The following is a 21309-nucleotide window of genomic DNA, read 5'->3' as shown; positions in this document are numbered from 1 at the left end:
AAACCCCTCCTGGTTTGCGTCGCTCTGAACTGGCGACTCCGTCAGTCCCGGTGCCAGTGCTGGGAACTGCAGCGCTGGGAGCTCGGGCGCGCGGAGGACCATCTCCACCATCCGAACAGAAACGCTCTTAACTCGAAACGTCCTGTCTTTTGCGCAGTCTGATCACTTTGCTGTTTTGCTTTTGCAGGTTGTATCTTTATTTGCATTTGCCTTTGGAGTAAATGTCTGCATGGGATTTACAACAAATCGGTTTAGGAGATCTGAAGAATGGGATGAGGGCCCAGTCTCAGGTACAGTAACCCACCTATATTGTACATCGCGATACCCTTACGTTATATACTGCGGTTAGAAACCACTCCTACTCCAAAACAGTAGTTTGCTTGTTCCTTTTACCTCTAGGATATAGTGAAGAATAAATAACTCGCTGAGCCTGAGTCAGTTGACCTTTGGGACTCACCTATAGGTCTCCTATTTACTTAAACTTTTGCTCTGTGTGCATGTGACTATGGAGAATCTCGCTTATTTTAGGACCGGCCCCGCCAGCCTCGCAGAAACCAGGCTCAGCAGCTGTTATAAGCATTCACAACGTTTTGCACCCTGCGTGGTTTCCTTCCAGACCCAAAAGAAACAGGTCGCTTTAAGGGCAGGGGTTTTATTTTGGTGGCTGTGGAAGTGGCTTCTGCAATCTCGATTAAGGCGGCCGCTCTCAAGCTGCGCCTGTGCGAGGAGCTTTGGGGATCTCCGTGGCTCGCGAGGTCGTGTGGGTTTGCGGATGGCTGGCGGCGGCGAGGGAAGGGGGCGAGCGGCAGGTGCCGGCTTCCCGGCGGGAGCGGCGGGAAGCAGCGGTGCTGGCCGGGAGGCGCGCGTGTCTCTGTGGGCTCCCGCTTTCCTCTCTGGACGACAGCAAGAGCGTGGCACAGAAGTGCCTGTCGTTGGCTTTCTGGGCAGCGTCAGGTTTTGTGAGCTCAGGCATAGTCCAAGTGGAAAAATATATAAAATGGAAAAGTAGTCTTTTATTATTAAGTAGGCTTGACTTGTGTCTCTGTTCCGTCCTTTGGCAGGAGAAAGGAAACCTGCGGTCATTGACTTAGAGTTGGTTAATACAACTGAAATGAGAGGGTTTCATTTAGGATAGCTATCTGTAATGACAGCTTGTGAATTTTCATTAAAAAATGGTTTGCCATGGCCTGAGTTTGTTGTGCTCCTGGTAATGAACCTGGATCCCTTCTTCCCCATCTTCCACAAGAATCGCTGTCTAATTGCAGCTGCAATTGAGGCTGTTGGCAACTGAGCAGAGGCATTTTAGGTAACTAAAAAGGTAGTGGCTATTCCTTTTGGAGTTTATATAGCAGTAAAACAAATTTGCTGGAAAAACAAATTTATTTCTGTTTCTATCTCCTAGTACATTAACTGCAGAGCAGTTAGGTAATGTGTGTAACAGTGACGTGAAAGATTTGCGTTTCATGTCTTCAACATCTGACTGTCAATGGCTTTGCTTTTGCTGGAGACTGTCAGTGGTTTGGGGCAGGGCTGCTCAGTTAACTTTTGCAGACGTCCCAAAGGTCTGATACTGGGGACCAGTCGCCGCTCATCAGTGCCAGCTCTGTTGAGGCAACCAGCACGCTGCTCAGCGCCGCGGGGCTGGAACGGGAGCTGTGTGCTGTTTCCAATAGCATGAGGTTTAGCTCAGCATCCCTGGAGGACAGTGAGAAGTAAAGGCCCTCTTGCAAGAAGACAGGACATGTGGTATTTTGGGCAGTCTAGGGAAAATTTACTTTGTTGGGATTGGACCAGAATCTGGCATTGAAGTAGTCTAGATCTAGAGTGATCTAGAGTGCAACAGTGAGAGACAGAAGAGTGAGGAGGGTTTTGTCCCTTGTTTGTTTAGGCTAGTCTAGTTACTTTTATTTCAGTTAAAAAGTTGGACGTGACAGCTAAGAATAAAATATTATAGCCACACCTGTCTGAAAGAGAAAGGAAACGTGTGCTGGAACATGTGCCTTGCTTTAACGAGACAATACACTGTGATCACAGAATCTGCTTAGGCTCTTGTAGTTGCATGGCTCTCAGTGGTACTCATCAGAAGCCCAGTGCCATGAAATAGCCAGAATAAAAGACTGCTGTATATTCTCTATCAATCAGCTCCACTCTGCCTTGGCTTATGTATTTCCAAATTTCTTGGTGCTTAGAATTAACTATTTTGCCCTGACAAAACACTCTCTCTTTAAGAACCATTGCTGTACATGTCCGATGTGTTGTTTCTCCAGGGTTATGCCATGATGATATGCAAATTTTGGTTTTAATCTAGTGTAGAACTCCTGTATGAATCAAAACCAATATGATTTTTGTTCATGATTTGTGTTGACGTACACGTCAAAGTACTACTATAATGGCTAAAAATTAAAAAAAACTCTTGTTCTTTTTTACAGTGTTCATATATATATATACATATATATATGTGCTTTTATGCACTTGAGATGTTTACTGTTTGTACCCAACAAAAGATTTCATTGAAATAAGTTTGACTTAAATGCTCTAGAGCAAGGAAATTAGAGAACCAAGGCTGCTACTTTTTCATAACTTTGCCTTTGTAAGTTATCTGCTGTATGAGTCTTCCAGACTTCTTGTTAAGCACTCTCAGGAAAAAAATGGCCTTAATATTCTCCTGAAGCATGTTCCTTGGTCAGGGCGGGATGATAGCTTAATTCTCAAAAGGAGTGACATTGAAGTTTTCTTTTCCTCCTCACTGCGCTTTTAAGAATGTCACTAATAAGGGAACCCAATCTCTCTTGTATTGGTATAGTTAGGGTGTATTTTTACTTTATACGACTTTTCATTGAAATTTATTTATTGCAATGGCATTCCGCAGAAAGAAAATGCAAGTTCACAATATGAAGATTATTATGTAGCAAAAGTGGTGTTCTAGAGTTTTCTAGACAGTTAGGTATTTGGTTGCTCCATATAGGCTGAAAATGCTAAATCCTTACCAAGCAGTCTCCTTCCTGGAAAGACTATGTAAGCGTGTCTATATAGTGTAGTCCGATGAGCGAAATATTACTGGAAGTAAATAGACTTTATCCTTTTTTTTTAATATTGGAAGCAGACCAAGTAATTTGATAGGGTGCTTTCCAAGACGAATATAACACATTCACAGTGGAAACACAACAGCCTCCATGTACTAAATCAGGAAGGCACCATTGCCCCATGTAACTTCTTTAATCTACGACACATGAGATAAAACATCATTATCCTTAGATGGTTGTTTTCAGCTTAGTTGGCTGAAAAAGTGTGCAAAAAGATGTGAAAAGCTTTAAGTATTCAATAAGGAGGGAAAGATCTTTATGTTGAGGTCCATCTGCCTGGCTGTATGGAGGCAGGTCTGATGGCAGGAGCTGTGGAGGAATCCAGGAATTTTGAAAGGGATTTTGAAATTTTGTGAGTTTGTTCCATGCAGGGGCTTCTGTTAGTTTGAAAATGCTCACCATGGATGGGGCTCCTGATGATATGCTTTCAAACTATTCTGCATGCACCAGTACCCATGCCATGGTATTGTGCGCGACCTGAAAATCATGGTCTGGCTGCAAAGGCAAGGTCAAGTGTAATAAACAATGGAACGGTCTTAATGTATTTGGAGATCAGAGGAGTTAAACTAAGTCCTCTTTGTGTTGCTATATGTAAAGTGTCTTACATTGACTCAGGAGGTGTGACTTGAAAGTGCTGAGGCATTTTGGATAATTTGCCACATCAGTAGTAAACTGCAGCTTACGGTTGTCAGAAATGTGGAAGAAAAAAAAAAAAACCTGACTAGGTAGCCAGGCAAACCCTTCTTATGTAAAATGGTAACTCTTCTTGCAGTCACAGAAGATGGAGCTGGAGGGACCTTGAACAGCTATCTAGACCTTCTCTGTATCCCAAGATACGGAAAATTACTTCTTAAGTGCTCCTGACAGGTCTTTGCCTAACCTGTTCTTCAAAATCTCCAGTGTTGGAAATTCCACAGCCTCCACGGGCAATTTGTTCTAGTGCAGTCAGATTTTAACATTTGTTCTTCTAAACACATGTTGACATGTGTTTTTTGACTTAATGAACCTCTCATTTAAAGATTATTAAAGGTAGTATTCCTTTGAAATGAAGAGGGCAATGACAATGTTAAGAGATACATAGCGTATGCTAGTATATAATACCTTTTGGATATTTGCAACTTATTGCAGCTGTGATTCTGATGACAAGATAAACTATATAGTTTCCAAAGGGATGGTAGTAGAAGAGGTTAAATAACATAGAAATATTCTTCAGCAACAGATTTTCAGGAGCATTCGGTATGAAGCAGCTGTCCTTAAGAATAAGGAGCGAGGCTTCTAGATAAGAAAATCTGAGTGTTAGCTTACTTTGAAGCAATTCTCATGTGATTACTTTCTAACATAGCTTCATGGTCTATTTATGTTAGCAAAGAAAGTAATGGTCCATGAGTTGCCTGACTAGATACACCGCTGTTAGCTCCTTGGAGTTCCAGCTGGCTGAAATACTGATAACTCATGAAGGGCATGCTTGCAGGATATGTAACTACAGAGTAAAACTTGGTTGTGAATATGCCACTGTTGCTTTCTACAAGCATTACTGACTTGACTTAAAATCACACAAAAGCAAGAGAGGTCAGCACAGGTGTCTGCTGTTACCTTTTCTAGCAGTCATATGCATATGCCCAGCCGCTGTCATGATCCATGACTGCAACCGTGGCAGGTTTTTTCCATTATCTTCTTGTAGGGTTAACCTTCTGCCAGGTTAAGTCTCTGTGCTGGCTTACACTGGTGCCCAACCAGTGCCAGGGCCACTGCACGGCAAGTAGTTAAACAGTAGGGCTGGAGCTCAGAGCTGGTGGGAGATCTGCTAAATCAGCTTTAACTGCAATGTCACCTCCCAGCTCCCCCTCCATCTTCCTTTCCATATCCTCTAACAGTGTTGGGATAATGTCATCTTATTTAGGAAGAGACTATTCCTCAGTTTATGTGCAGATTAAACTTTCAGCTATGCAAAAGAGCAGGAAAATACGTATATATGAAGAAAGACCAGAGTAAGTGTTTCCCAAAAGTACCATTGCATCAGTTCTCTTAAAACTGTATTGCTAATTGTGGTGAGGTTTGCCAAAACCAAAACCAAAACATGGTTTGAAAGACAACAAACTCCAAGAAAATTTCAAAGTCTTAATTTTAATAGGTCTCTCAAGGAACAAAAGACATTGTGAAATTTTCCTTGGAACACCTCCGTTTCTAAAGAATAACATACATTTAGTTCAGTCTATTCCATAAAACTTCATTAACCTTAGAGAGCAGCAAACATTTTTTCTGCTTTATATAAGCTGCCATGTAGTTCTGATAGGATAAATGTATAAAATACCAAAGTTTTGAGAAAAGAGCAGGCAAGCGCACATCAGCTCTGACAACAAGGGCCTTTACTGAGAGATTATTGAAGTCTAATGGTTTTCATGGTTTTAGACTGGCAGTCTTCCATTTAGTTACAGGCATCAAATACATTGATTGCTTATATACATCTGTATCATTGCTTAGATTTTATAGTTTAATCCTCTGCAGAAGCCCACCAAAAAGCCTTGCCTTATTTCTCCATTAATTTATAGAGCATCTTACAGTTTTCTTTAACGTTTGATGTTGATTTGGCGCCTTCCAGTATAGCAAACCAAGTGCTGCTGGCTGCACGTAGATTAATTGCAGCCCTCTCCTAAGCGAGCTGCCCAGCCGGCCGTGAAAATGTCACTCGGCTTCTGCAAACAAAGGGCTGCTTCTGGGGCATAGCTGCGCCGCCCGGACCCGGGCCTTGGAGGCGTCGCTGCGTTGCTGCTAACGATCTCTGTGATCATCACAGAGGTAAAGCCAGGTCTGTCTCTTTGCAGGACATTATCACAGCACGCTGCTTTCTCCTCTTTTTCCAAAATGAACAACCTTTTTGGTGTTTATTATATTTTTTTTCCTTTACTTTTGCAAACAAACCTTCTCCCCTTCCTCCTCCCCTCCCTTTGCCTAACAAGGCGGCTGAGGTTTTGCTCATCAGGGTGGCTCCCGGCTGAGCAGTCGCGTCCCGCCGCTGCCGGCCTGACGGATGTTGCCCTGTTTCTTGTTCCACGCAGTCCTGTCAGATTCCCCCTGGATCAGTACCTCCGGCTCCTGCAAGAACAGATGCTTTGAACTTCAAGAGGCAGAACCTCCTGGCTGCCGCTGTGACAACCTGTGCAAGAGCTACAACAGCTGCTGCTTCGACTTCGATGATCTGTGCTTAAAGACAGGTACGATGGGCAGGCCAGCGTGCCCTGCCGTAGCCCGCGTCCCTGCTCGCCTGCCTGGGTGGGCTTGCCCCAGCCCAGCGCGCAGCCCACCCCTCCTCGCGCGGGGCTGGAGGGACTCGGACCCATCGCTCCTCGTCAGCTCTGCCCAGGGTTTGCGGGCAGAAGAGGCAGCGTGCTCCTGGTAGCAGCTCCCACCCAAAAAGCAGATCTTCTGATGCTCGTTAAAAGCAATAATCAGTGTTCAGGCGCCCGCTTCCCCGCCAGGTCAGAAGGAAAGTGGCCATGGTAGACCTGGACGTTGGTCTGTCGATGTCAGCCATCATTTTCTCTCCCAAGCGAAAAACTTGCTATTTGGGCAATTAATGCTCATTTGTGGATTGTGTGCGGTGGTTATTCATGCCGGCACCTCTGAAGTTGGGAGCGTTTCAGCTGCACGGGTCCTCTCGAAACTAGCTGCAGGTGACACACTGAGCTTCTTACCTTTGCTCCAGACTCTTATTTCCAGATGTCAGGACACATACAACACACTGGTGAAAGTGTTCAGCCTCAACTCACTGGACCCCAGGGAATGGAAATACAGCTTTGAGTTCATTTTGCTTCTTCTTTTTTTTTTTTTTCTTCTCATGACTCATAGGCAAGCACAACTTCAAAGAGAGCCATGAGTTATGTTTTATTTCTTAACATACTGCATTTAAATTATTAGTTGTACCCATCTCTTTGAATGTTTGTACAGTGGTCAGAGTTGACACAGGTGCCCTCTACTTTTGCTGTTAAACTTTTTCTTGCTTTATCAAAGAATTACTAAACAGCCAGAAAAGAAGTCTGATGATTAAAAATATAATTGCCCTGTGGATGTGCCACATTTGAGAGTCCTGACTTCCTCAGTTCTCTATATAATCATATCATTTCAATAGCTTGGTACCGAAAAGTTATGAGCTAATCTGATATGAAAAACTGGCTTGGCTCTAGGCCAAGAGGTTCCAAATTTTGGGCTGAGGCTGTTTTGCCCTGGGTGTAAGTAGTTACAAAGTGTGAGGCTCTGAAGCCTTTCAGCACAACAGAAAATGTTTGCTACAAAAGGAGAGGTTTTTGGTTCCTCAGCCTCCTGTCCACAGTGTACCATGTCCACATACCTGTATAGATTCCTGCGTAGCTCTTGGAACTATTATGTAAATTATTGTATACTCCCATAGGCACTTACTAAGACAGCTATCACTTTTACAGTTTGTAAATATTATATGTTTATAGAAAAAAGGCCCACAGTAAGGAGAAGATTGCAGGGGGAGGTACCAAAAATTGTTCTAGCGTGTTTTTTTGCTGGGTGCATGTTGCCTAAAGTGATCTTTAAAGTTTCCTGTTGCTTGGGCCAGGGCTTATGGAAAACCATACACTTACACCCTCAGGACCGATTCTAAAGTCTAGCAATGTGGTACCCATGAGAGAATGCCTTAATTTAGACAGGCCCTTAGATCCTGACTTCATTTGCAAGATAAGAAAGCCTGGAGTATTTTACAGCTGTTGTGCCGTGATTTTCCTTGGAAAGCAGTTCTTGTTCTCATAATTTTTTGCAGTTGGTACTGAATCTCACCCACTGAGGTATTAGAAAATGCCTTCTGCCTCTGTGCACAAGGAACTGATATGAGTAAAGCACCAGTTTGCATGCCATATAGCCCGTTTTCAACTTTCTCCATTTTCCATGCATTGAACTGGGACTCTCTAATAATTAGGAGAAAAAGGATAAAGTACCCGAGAAACACCAGTGTTCTTAGTTTATGCTCCAGGCCCCTCCACTTATCTTTCAGGAGTCTTTCTTATCTTCTTTTTTTCCACCAGTCAGTTACATCTTTGCTGGCATTCAGTTTGTAAAAAGCTTGGAGTACAACACCTGGGGGTTGAAGGCACTTGTGTGTGGATGGAGGAGCCTTCCTACATCTGCAGGACACAAGGCTCCTTTTTGTTTATGGTCAACACACCTCCTTCAGAGGTCTTGAATTCAATAAAACAGGGCCATAAACTTCAGATCCAACTTTAACGACTAGAGTGTTGTCATTATGGCTTGAATGAGTACTTTTTTGTTTTGATTATAATCTCTCATTCTTGCTTACCTTGTGAATATTTTAGCTCGGGGCTGGGAATGTACCAAAGATCGCTGTGGAGAAACCAGGAATGATGACAATGCTTGTCACTGCTCTGAAGACTGCTTAAGTAGAGGAGATTGTTGTACTAATTACCAAGTCGTTTGCAAAGGTAGGTCTTTGGTCTTTCCAAATGTGATAGAAGGCAGCCCTATGGGTAAAAAGTATTCTTCTAAAGGAACCCCTCTCCTTATTTTGTTCTGATTTTTGGGAGGAGGGAAGAAGAATATATGGAGAACTGTATTTATAAGTTTTTCGACACTAGAAGAGCTGGATACTTCTAATTCGCCAACGGTAGAAGGACATTGTATTTGTCTGCAGAAGTACTGGTGGGAGGAGAAGAGGGGTGGGTGGACAAAGAAGAGTTTAAAGGAGAGCACAAAGATGTTTAGAGAGAGAGAAGAGATATCTGATGTCTTGGAAAGAGCTGAGCTTGGAAAGAACTGAGCATTACTAGATAAGTTATCTCTGTCTCAAAGCCCTCTCCCCACCCCTGCCACAAAAGCTTCTTCTCAAATGACTTGGCCCACAACCTGAATGCTTTGTTTCTTGTGGGGCAGGAGTTGTGTGAATACAGGGGCTGCAATTCCCAGATGTGTGGCATTGAGTGTGGGATAGGCTCCAGGTGTCATGGTAGGAGTGACCGTGCCACCTTCCAGACACACCATGCCCACAAAATCGCCTGCACCATGTGGTGGATGGGCTGTGAAAGCTTAATTTTCATCCTGTACCCTGATTTTTTGAAACATGTCCTGCCTTGCATAATGTGTCTTCCAGTTCTTAGTAATAAGCCTTATATACTCTCATTTTTGGATCTCAGCTAGTTCTTAGTCTTTTCATTTATTCACTTTAATGGTGGAGGGAATAAGGTTTGAAATTTTGTCTTCCACATCTCTGTTGACCAACTGCTTAAGTTCAGAAGATGATAATAGTCCAGATACATATACTGAAATTGGGCTTTTCTTCTTTACTTGAGTTCCGCTGTGGGGAATCAAAATGAAATATGCATCTTCCAGCAAGTCCCAGTAGACTGAATTCTTCCCCTCTCCAAAGAAACCTCAGGCTGAGACTGCTTAAATACTGGTATAGTTCTCAGTTGCTGCCTTTTTTGTGTGCTCCCTCTTACAAGGGTCAAGACAGAGGAATTTACATGTCTCCTGCTTTAATGTACATAATCTTTGTTTGATTGGCTAATAACAAATGATCTCAATGACCCTGGCAGTCTGACAGGAATAAGCCTTATGTGAGAACAGTATTTCCTCTTTATTCATGCTTTTGCCTATCTAAGGATAGTGTGTTTTCTTTTTTTTTTTTCTTGGAAATCTTCCCTCCACCTCCTGTCACGGTCAATTAGAATTGCTGCAGGACACATTTCCTGCAGCTCTTTTCTATGGTGCTTTCTGTTTTGCCTTTTTAATTGAACTGCAATTCCTTTAATAGTGCCAGGCTCAGGAAGTGAGCCTCGTTAGCTAATAATTTGCTTTTCAGTTGACCTGTGAAAGTGCAGGTCATCATCTGCGCTATAGTCAGCATTCAGTAGCAAAAAAAAATACTGAAATATTTGATTACATAACATAATTTAAAATAATTTAGCTCTGAAAGAATATTAATGCTTTTGTAGCTGTGTCTGAGTCTCACCTGATCCCTCCATGAGCTGATCAGCTCTCTAAACCAGCTGGAAACTATTTAGGGTTGTTTTTCTTCCCCAGAATGAGTTTTGTTTTGTGACTTTAGCCAGCTGAATGAGCTCATGGAGACATCAGAGTTGGTGGGAAGGAGGGAGGGTAGGAACTCACAGCCAGAAGCAGCACTGCCCTTTTTGACAGATCAAAAATAATAGTAATAAAATAAAAATAAAAAGCTGACTACTGTGTCTAAAGCTTTGCCACTGTCTTCTGCAATCAAAAGGATACCTTTAACTCCAGTTTTAAGACCTACTTCCAGCAGTGCTAGTCTGGATACTCTTGTTGAATAGAATATAATCAGGTCAGTTTTCAGCTTTGTACAAGAAACCTCATCATTATTCATAGGAAGTATGACAAGGTGGTCCATTAACTGGAGCTAGACTTTATTTTTTTAAAATCTTCTGTAAAACCTGTAGCTGTGTCCACAGACTTTTTTAAAACTCTAATGTGATTTTCCTGATAGGGGAAACCCACTGGGTAGATGATGACTGTGAAGAAATAAAGACTCCTGAATGTCCAGCGGGGTAAGTGTTTTGCATGCAACCTCAAAGAAAATTTAACAAGGCCAATACTCCCATGGTCTGCCCTGGGTCTTTGAATGCTGGATTTCTTTGCTGGCCTTGCAGTTCCTTTGCTGAATGGCTGTGGGTTTGTTGTTGTCCGATGTTTCACTGTCTGTAAAACTGGGCTGATAATATTGTAAATCATTTCCCTTTGAACTTCTGGATGAGTAATGGTATATGATATGTGGGCTTGAGCTCTCATCCTTTGATCACCTGCCAATCAGTTTGCCTGCCTTGCTTCTCTGTGTGGGGAAGGTAACAAAGCTCCCTTAAGTCAGGGGAAATGCTTTTCTCATTTCAATAAAGTCTAGGTTGAGCCACATGTGAACACAATTCAGGTGTCCCCCCTCTCACCCCTGCTTTTTTAGTACTATTTTCCTAAGTGAGGGTGTTTTGGCCTTGACTTACTGAGGTATGCAAGAACATGAATAACTTGAAGTATGTAAGTATTTTTGAAACCAGGTGGCTTGCTGTTCTATTATGCTTGACGTTAAGCACCCACTAAGGTGCAGCTCAGACTGTGCAGTGAGGAGGCGAGGTCAGAGGAGGCAGGAGCACCAGCCTCGCCAGTGGCTCTGACAACGGCTTCGCCACCAGTGAGCGACTAACGTTAAATGCCCAAGTGTGTCCTGGATGCATCTATGTCTGACTGAGCTCAACTTCTCGTAGAAGTAGTAAAGAAAGCATAATAAAATAATACGGAGTACTGTCATCTTTAATATGTGAGAATGGGCTCTGCCCTATAGAGCAGATGTGCAATGCCACATGGACTTTTGTTTGTAAGGAGTGAAGATCAGGTGTCATGAGACATACGGTTTTTAAAAACAAATTGTGTGCTAGGTTGGGTATTCATGCTTACTAATCTTTTTTCCCCCATCTCCTTCTATAAGTACTTGCCTTTACGAGCTGTATGCTTTTAGCTGCTCAAGGAGGATGTCATTTTTGTTGGAGCTTAGCCTCTTGACTGACCACAGCCAAACTCTGGATACTACTAAACATGAATATTAGTGGTTTATGTTGATTTGTTATGTAAGCAAAAAATTACAGGCATATAGCACTTGCACTATCTGTACTTTAAATTCTCACGGGTCTCAATGAGCATGTAGAAATAGAAACATCATTTTGAAATGCTGCCTGACAGTCCTGCTGATTTTGCTTTTAGCTTTGTTCGTCCTCCTTTGATCATCTTCTCTGTTGATGGTTTCCGTGCATCATATATGAAGAAAGGGAACAAGGTCATGCCCAATATTGAAAAACTGAGTAAGTATATCTGTTTCGTTACAATGCACAAAAGACAATCTCTTGCAGCCCAATTGTTTTCACCGTTTATTGAGGAACAGAAATCAGCGTGGTGCTGGCTGGTAGAAGGGCTGGACCAAACGCGGGGTCCTTCAGACTCAAAGGTCTGACAAAGATTAAATCTTTTTTTCCATGAAAGTGCAATAGTAGAAGTCTCCTTTGGTTTAGATGATATCTGCTGGTGGCTTGAAGCACCTTGGCTAAAACAGTACAGGGCAGTCAAGGAGTGGGAAGAGAGCTGCTTCCTTTGGGAATGCTGCTCAGGGCAGGTGAAGCTGATTTTTGATCAGTGAAGAAATTAATCCTCTGTGCATGATATATACCATGCACTTTTATAGGCCGGTTGGGAGGTGCCCCCAAATTTTCCATTTGAGTCAGAAATGTTAAAGCTGAGGGTAAGTGGGGGCTGGAGCTTCAGTGAGTCAGCCGGTGTGTGCTAATGGGCCGGGGGCATGCTCCAGCAGTGAGCAGCCCCGCGTTCGCCCCCGGGGAGCAGCACCCCCCGGGTTTTGTGGGGTGCTGGGCGTGCTGTGTGTTTGAGCTTCCCAGTACGGCATGGTAGTTTGTGTGTGTGCCCAAAGAGGTGTTTTTTCCTGTTTTATGTGCTGGCCCTTGTATTTGTGTAGCTGTCAGGGCAGCTGTGGCCAAAGCCTCTTGTGAAACTGAAGTTTTGCTATATTTGTCACTTAAAATTAGCCTGTATTTTCTCCTGCTGTTTTACTTAGTAGCAAGGTACTTCTAATGACTATGGATCTGGAAGGAGGCTGACACAAAAGGGATATCTGTCTATGGAAATCTAGCAGGTTTTGTAGTGCTGTGGCTGCATTATTACTTGGGTTTTGTGAAGTGCAAAGAGTGTGTGAGAGCACTGTCCCGCGGGAAGGTTGACCACTCCTGTAGTGCAGAATGTTCATTTGAATTAGTTAAAATTTAACCAGTTTCTGCAGTTTGCTTCTGCTGGAAGCAAATGACATCTTTTATTTTTGTTTTCTGTGTATGCTGGCTTCACTTCCTAATGTTTGCATTCGCTATTGACTTTTTCAGGATCTTGTGGAACACATTCTCCTTATATGAGACCTGTATACCCTACAAAAACCTTCCCCAACTTGTACACCCTTGCCACTGTAAGTCTCTGGGAAGATTTTTTTTTTTTTTTGATGATAAAATGTTGCACTTCACTAGAAATGTGGGCTGTGGGAGTCAAGATTTTTTTAATTAAAACTGCTTGGCTGTCCATCCTTTTCTGCTTTCAGTTAGGTTACATATTTTCCTGAACATTTTGAAGTTCTCAGATACACTTTATCTCACCATTATGCACTGTGTTACAGCTTTCCGGTGCTTTCTTATTCCTGCTTTTGCTGTTATTTGTACTGCTGTGTAATTATAGGTCACAGTTTTTCAGGGGGGGAAGAAATCCTACCACCAGAATACAACCAGCAGTTGTTCATTCACTGGAGTAACTGAAGCCAGTGGGGCTGACTGAACAGCCGACTTCACAATTTACAGCTGCCGAGTGCGTCAGGATGCCGCGCTGGCTCTGCTATAAAATGAGCTGTCACCTCCCTACCTTGGTGGCGATGCTGGCGATCAGTCTGTCCCCGCTGGGGCTGCGGGATGCTCCTGCGCAGCTGTGACGGTGCTCCTGAAGCCGGGCCAAGGGGCTCCCACCCTTCCCGACCTGCAGCTGCTTTTTTTCCCCTTCTTTTTTCTATAGGCTGCAGCCTTTGCACAAACATTAACTGGGAAGAGAAAGGAGGGAATGGAGAAATAAATAGATGGGAGTGGGCTGAGAGACAGAGAAGAGAAGAAACTTCTTAAATCACCTTTACTGCTGGGAAAATTGTGATGTGAAGCCGTGGCTCTGAGTTATTTGCCTTGGTTTCTTCTTGGGAATAACACTTATCTCACAGAGGCACTGGTGAAGATAAAACATTATAAAATGGAAATGCTAAGTGTTACTCTTGCCACCAAAGAATGAATTCCTGTTTTCAGAATGGGTATTCATGAAGAGGAACTGAAAGTTCACATCAATCTTCTTTTCATAAATTTTTGCTTACTTTAGATGGCCCCAAACTAACTCTTATCCAGTGTGAAAATACTTTTAAAGTATCCAGTGACGGGAGGTTTTTGTGCTTCTTAACACAATTCAATCATTTCCTACTGCTTTAATTACTACAGTCAGTTTTAAATGTGCTTATCTTAAAATGAAAATCTTTTCTGGCATGCAGTTACAAGGATACCCATTTTAAAATAATTTAGTGGTATTTGTGGATAGCTATGGAGAACTGGATTTGTGTGCATTAGGGTTTTACTAATTAATCTACTTCTGCACAAAGGGACTCTATCCTGAATCACATGGAATCGTTGGCAATTCGATGTATGACCCAGTGTTTGATGCCAGCTTCAATCTTCGAGGGCGAGAGAAATTCAATCACAGATGGTGGGGAGGTCAACCAGTAAGTTTCAGATTCCCTCCTCCTCCTCCCTCCCCCTCCTTCCTCCCCTCCCCCTGTGCTGTGGAACATGGCCAATAATAATAATTAAAAAAATACATCTGTGAACAATTTGTACCTAATCTCCCCACGGCTGGCCCTGTGTCTGTCATTTTAATGTAACATTTTGAGTTGGCTTTTGCTTTTCAGAATAATAAAACCATTGATTATGGAACGGTGCTTGTGTTGATAAGTATAAATTAGATGTGGCTAGGAAAAAACCCTCACTTTAGGCAGCAGTTTAACACGAATTACTATATTTTCGTCACTGTAGCATAATGTTTCCTTTTCATTATGGATTTCTCAGGTTTTCGTCCTGGTAACGTTCTTATGGCAGCTTGGGTATTAATGTTGTGTCAGAGTAGCGTGGCACAACTTCATAATTATTATTTGTTAAGTCCACAAGTGATCGCTTTTACCTGACTTGCTGCAGAGGCTGTAGAAGTCTCTGAATTAATTTCTGCTTTGAACACAGCAGAAATGGTTGAACTAGGCACTGTCTCATAGACTGATATTGAATTGGTTGTTTCTCTGTCCTTGAATCCTTACTCTGGGCAAGCAAATGGTCCCCTTCAAAGAACTGTGCATTGCTACAGCTACGAAGGTCCGTGTGCTGCTGCTGCAGTTTCTTCTGTTGGTGCATGTGATGGCTTCATTTAAACTGCCAGTGAAAGTGGGTTTAAATTCAACTAATGGATTTTACATGCCGAGGTGCATGCATGTGTCATTGAAATGATTGTTTGGAGAAATATGATCTGGAGAGCTGTTTAAAAAAGCCCCAACCAAATAACCGTACAAGAAGGATGATGGGTGTGGGGGGAATCAGGAAGGGACTGGGAATGCCATAAGTTGTCAGAGCTGTTTGCTAAGATGGTCATGTGTCAGCCCCCAAACCCTAAACAAGAGACTAAAGGGAGTTACCTGGATGGTTTTGGGGCTTATCAGGTTGGGGTGTATTATTTGTGTGTGATTTCAGTCTGTGACAAGTGCATATTGAGACAACTTAGAGCTGCAGACAGATGTGTGACCGACAGATGTATCTGGCTGTAGCTGAGCCAGGATGAGATATTTGTTCTCCTGTAAAGTTTGTCAGTGTAACAGTGAGTGTAGTCACTCCCTTGCCCAACTGTGACCTGGGTTAGCTTTTAGCATGGCTTGTTTGGACAAGACAGAGTGAGGAAACGTACCTCGCTGTCCTGGTAGACATGGGCAAAGGAGAGGCAGGATGGAGGACGCATGCAATGAAAGGGCAGCAGCAGGTAACCTCTTCATCTGTCTCAGGATCAGCCAGAGCAGCCACAGGTCCTTACAAGCCAACCTCCATTTTGCTGCAGTCAAACATGGAGCGCATAGGCAATATTGTGGCTCAGTTGCTGTGTGGCAACTTCTTAAGCAGCTGTAATTTAATTAGGCATTGCTAATTTCATTGTGCATCTTACCTTAATCAAAATTAGGTAGGAGTTAGCTCCTTTGGGGAGTAAAAAATGTCTCTAATTTTAAACCACAATATTTTTACAGTGCAACATATCTCTCTATAAATACTGTATCGTCTACTGTGTTGAGTAGGGAATATTGGAGAATTCCCACAGCCACCCATCGGAGACACCTGCGCCGCTCCAGAGCGTAGCAGTCACTATGGGCTGTAAACAGGGGTCATGGAAAATGTCGGTGGAGGAGCGCTCAGGGAAGCTCCGCGCCAGTGGGTCGCCACAGGCTGAACGAGATTCTCGGAGGATAGTGGGAAGTGTTGCATACATGAATACCCATGATAAAATAAAGCGGCTGATCTGGAGAAGTGTTAAAAAGAAAATATAATAAGCTGGAAATGTCTTTGGAGAATTGGAAACAAATGCAGAGAGGAAGGACAATAACTCAGGCCCAGATACTCTCAAACTTACAGGGAAACCTGTAGATTTGACAAATCTGATAGAGTGGACGTAGTGGCTGGATAAGAAGATGGTAGATATCTTGCAGAAATATTATGACGTAAATGATCCTCCCTCTGCATGTGGAAGAGCTGCACATTTTGACAACTTTGCTAGCAAAGTCAAGAAAATGTGAAGATGAGCTATTAAAACTCAGAGGACGGATTTTGATGAGGGGAAAAAACCTCTCTGTTTATATATGGTTTAGGCACATTCCCAATCCAAGTCCCTTTAATAATTTTCTCTAAATATCACAGTGACGTAGATTGACAAAGATAGCGGAGTAATCAAAGATGAGATTATAAAACTCAGAAGGGGGAAAGGGAAATTTTGTCTAGTATTTTACAGGAAAATTTTATTAGATGGCTTATTTTATGTCTTGGGTCTCAAACTGGAGTACTCAGGCAACTTTAGAGTGATACTCGGTTTGCAAAAAACTGGGAGTTGTAACCTAAAACTGCCTACCTTCCCCATAAGCAGTAAAAATGTCTGGGATCCCCAGCCTCATATAATGGCTGAAATTGGCTAGAAGAGAATGTCATTTAATGGTGATCATTTCTGAAATATTTGCCTGCTCATGGAAACTGGTCTATTGTATAACGCTTTGTTAGAGACTTTTTTTTTTTTTTAAATTACTTGTTCTCATAGCCAGCGTCTTGCTGGGAAACATCCACATTACCATGTGACCTCCGTGGGATTTGGCAGATGAGTAGCTGAGTGTTTCCACATCAGGAGTTATGAGAAATTAATTTTAAGAGCATTAAGAAAAGGAGAAGGGGGAGAAGGTAGTTTGGAAGTGTTTCAAGGCATTCTTATTGCGTGACCTCCTGAGACCTAGTTTTCTGGCTGAGTATATAAAATACCTTGGTTTTTAAAACAGAAGTGTTTGACAGTAAACACCTGCATAATCACTCATCATTGTTATTTTTCTACAGCATCTCACCCCTCTATTTTTCATGACACTGAGACTCTGTTTACTCCATGTAAATTTAAGCACTTAAGTGAACTGCCTAAATTAGACCCCCAGCTGCCTTAGCAGTAGTTTTCCATCTCTTTCCACTTGTGGCATCTTAAATATTTTCCAATGAGTAATTTGGTGTAGCGAGCTTAAGCTTACTGGTGATATGTTGCTTTTCTTAATGACCTTTCATGATCCTTAGGAATAATCCGTTGACCCTCCTGAGATCAGAAGGTGACAGGTATGAAGCTGCTATTCGGTAGCTAATGGAGACAGAGAGGCCCCCTCAGAGGGCAGCGCCGCTGGGGTCTGAATTTGCCTCCGAAGATGCTGCACTTTCAGAAGTATCTTACAATATCGAGGGTTGTTTAGAGCACTTTTTATGAAGCTTTACATTCATTATTAGTCATTTTAAGTGAAAATAACCCTTCAAAAGGGTTCAGCTTGAGATGTGGAGCTGAGCCTTAAAAAACAGACATCATGTTCCTAAGCAAGTGACATATGTCATGGCATGTCATGAAGCTGTTTTTATAGTCTATAGACTGTGGGCATCTTTGTTACACATCTTAACTACGTATTCCTGATGCATATCTAAATTTCACATTCCATATCAAAGCTATCATTGGCATAAAAACACCTACTTTGCTCTTCAGTTAATTTGAATTTTGTTGGTTTGGACTGTCTAAGGGTTACAGAAGGGGCTTCCTATTTTGGTTGTTCTTCCTGGCTGACCTCAATGTTGAGGTGATAGTTACAGCTGAGGAGGAGGAAGGGCTCTGCAGAAAGCTGCCATCCACTTTTTTGTCCTGAGCTCTTGTCCTGAGCCGTCATGTTTTGCCATTACTTTGTCGCCAGCAGAAGGGGGAAGGTTGTTGGAGGAAGAAGGGAGGTGTGTCTATAAATTTTGGATTTTGAGAAGTGTTTCTTTTTCCTGGCTTGAACCATGTAAAAGAAACAGGGCCATTTGATTCTGTCTAATTAATTAATTAAGAAGCTTCTTGTACCAAAATCTTCTGTTCAGGCGAGAGGGCAGCGCTGAGGTGCTCAAAGCTGTCGGGCCGTTTGCCCCTTGTTAAAGGGGTAAGGAGGGTGGAAGCGGCTGCTGTGCGTTTTACCTTGTTGGCCTGACAAACGCAAGTGGCGCAGGAGCGTTGTGCTTGGCACAGCCCGGCGCTAACCCTGCACGCCTGTACCAATGCCGTAAACCTTTGTTTACTGGAGAAACGCTGCAATTTCCCCCTCCCCACCTCTCCCTGAGCGTGACGGGGATTTCCCGTTCGTGCATCACCTCTGCCCAGCCGCGGTTGGTGCACCCCTGACCTCTGCTCCTGCCGGCAGTTTCGTCCGCTGGCCGGCGAGCGAGGAGAGTGTTTGCACAGCTCTGCCCCAGGGCCGGCCCTCCCGGCAGCCCTGACCTGAGACGTGCCGCTGCCCGTCTCTCCTAGCGCAACAAGCACCGGGCAGCCTTTGCAAAGCTCCTGGGGCTGCTTTCTTCATGGAAGATTAAAAGTAGAGAGAGAGAGTGCTTTTTGTGCATGTTGTCACCATTTGACAGTGATCTTGGTTGATTTTTCTCTGTAATACCTGTAATACCAAATGCATCTAGTTCAGGAGTCAGAACACGAGAGGGAGAACTCTGGACTTCCATGTTCCCTATGGCATGGCCACACAAAGTGTTGCTTAGCCTATTTCTATCCATTAGCAAAGGAGAAGAGCTATAGTCATGCATAGAGTATATAAAAGCTATAATAATTCAAATTAGAGGATACTTTTGGTATGCACGTAGCAAATCACGCATCTTATTTCCAGGGACACTTGCCAGTGTACTAGAGTTGAATCTGTGGTTCTGTAATGTAACAGATTTTTCTACATTGGAAAAGCTGGTATTCTCTAATCCCTGTGATGTGATGTGAATACAGGTTGGTTTATCTTTGAATTTTTTATATCTCTTATTCCCTTCTCTGCTTAAGCAAATTCATTCAGAAATATAGCCTTTATATGGTTCATGGGACAATAAAGTCTTGTTCCGTATGCAAACCAGGGATGCACATCTGACACAGTTAAAAAGCTTACTGTAAAATTCTAACATATTAACAGTTAAATCCAATTTATTTACATATGGCAAATAAATTACATAAGCTCACAAATGGTACTGACCTCGCAATGCCAAGCACAGCAAACTTTATGGTAAGTGACCTGAACAGATGTGACCAGCCATGGAGGCTAGTATAACACATTACATTTACATGCACAGTACTGGAACATCTATGATTAATTAACTTTAAGACTGTGACTTTAACCAGCAGAGAGGAAATGGAACAATAACTCTTACTTCTTAATTTCTGTTGTTCCGGATAGATGAGGCTGAGAGGGCATCAGCTACATCTTCCTCTTCTCTCCTACCCTGATTGACAATATGTTAGCCCAGGAGAGACATGACTTGTGTCGTGTCTTGCAAGACAATGAATTTAATTTAAAGACTCAGAGACGTTCACTCGTGGCTTAGCTGCTGTGCTTCTTCTGCTGGAGTTATTATCCTATAGCTGAGGACAGTAAGGAAACTTATGTGCTCACATCACCTACTCCAGCTGCCAATCTTTTGTCTAATTTTGCCAAAGCAGTAACAAAGAAGAACATCTGAGACTGCTGCCACTGGATTCATCAGTGATAACTGTCACAGCTCTAAAACACACTGGGAAATCGGTTTAAAGTGTGTTTCGTGTGGATAGAAATGCTGGACCTGGAGGACTGCTGTTGCTTCTCTGCATGCATTAAGATGTCTCTACAAATGTTTAGTTATGCGTAGTGTCTTTAGGTATGATGTTCAGTTGTGCTGAATTTTCTCATTTTGTTTTTAAATAAACCATGCTCCTCCCCTCCTTTATTTATTTATTTATTTATTGGCTCCAATAGCATTTTACTGTAGCCCTGAGTTAAACCAGGAGCCAGTGCAGACTCGCTACTCAGACACAGGGGTCAAATATGGACCATGTGATTTGTTGGTCTTCGACTTGAACAAATCACTGTCTTGGTTGTTGAGCTTATTTCAAGTCCAGCAGATGCGTCCTCATCCCAGCATTTAATACCAATATAAATTGCTGTTTTCCTGAGGTGGAACGCTTGGAAGCAGGGAGGCTGCTGGTTTTCCCCATTTGGCTGCATTTGGAAGGGAGAGTCTGGCCCTCTCCTCACTACTGCCTACTAGAGCTGGCCCAAGGGAGGTGCTAGGAGTGTACAGTTAGGGATGGTCTCTACTTTTCTTGTCCTGGGGACATTGTCAGACCCTGCAGCCGGGTTTAGGAACAGGTCTTCAAGGACTGGTTTAAAATATAGAAGTTTTCACTCTGCAGGTTTGTGTCTTGTCCTATCCTGAACTCAGTATTGCAAGAGCTTTGCAGAAGTTTCCTAGAATCAGTGTCTTGTGGGGGGCACTAGTTAAAGCCACAAGTGTCTTTGACCTTTGCACGCAGGTGGGAAGTGGATGGTTGCTTGCATTGCTTCCTGTTCAGGATGGCAGTCATGCAGTTTTCATTTGGCATTCATAAAGCATGCTGTATGCTGGACTGGAATAAAAAATAGCTACTAACTTCTTGGCCTGCGAGATGATGTCTTTTGGCACAAGTTTAAAATCACTGCCCAAAATGGACAGTCATGGGTAATTTCACCAGGGCTAGGAGTCAGGAGCAGCACAGGACAACTTGAGCTGCTGCATGTGGAACAAGGCTGATCTGATTTGGCCAACCATAGACACTTCAGACTGCTTGGATCTATGCAGTCCAAAGTACTAGGAAGCTAAAGGAGAGTTAACAGATGGTAAAATCCAGATACCGAATTCCCTGAACTTAGTTTGCTGGTAACTGCCCAAAGATACCTGCAAAATTATTTAAACTTTGCAGGAACACAAACACTTTCAAGGAAAAAGAAATCTGCTCTGTGGGGACAATGGTTTTCCAAATA

The 21309-nt window shown here is 42.9% G+C and overlaps 1 protein-coding gene across 4 annotated transcripts in view; it reads left to right on the top strand.

The window, feature by feature from the left end:
- ENPP2 (ectonucleotide pyrophosphatase/phosphodiesterase 2) overlaps positions 1-21309 on the top strand; it is a 71606-nt gene that overhangs the window by 13653 nt on the left and 36644 nt on the right. For all 4 annotated transcript variants that reach the window (XM_026110124.2, XM_064507829.1, XM_026110121.2 and 1 more), the window contains exons 2-8: positions 188-290; positions 6140-6295; positions 8417-8542; positions 10579-10639; positions 11841-11938; positions 13022-13101; positions 14314-14433. In XM_026110124.2, the coding sequence (XP_025965909.1) occupies positions 188-290; positions 6140-6295; positions 8417-8542; positions 10579-10639; positions 11841-11938; positions 13022-13101; positions 14314-14433 (744 nt within the window). The remainder of the gene's footprint in view (positions 1-187; positions 291-6139; positions 6296-8416; positions 8543-10578; positions 10640-11840; positions 11939-13021; positions 13102-14313; positions 14434-21309) is intronic.

Source organism: Dromaius novaehollandiae, chromosome 2 (assembly GCF_036370855.1).
Source record: "Dromaius novaehollandiae isolate bDroNov1 chromosome 2, bDroNov1.hap1, whole genome shotgun sequence".
Taxonomy (NCBI): domain Eukaryota; kingdom Metazoa; phylum Chordata; class Aves; order Casuariiformes; family Dromaiidae; genus Dromaius; species Dromaius novaehollandiae.
The sequence above is the reverse complement of the archived record's forward strand: the minus strand, read 5'-3'. Positions and strand labels throughout refer to the sequence as shown.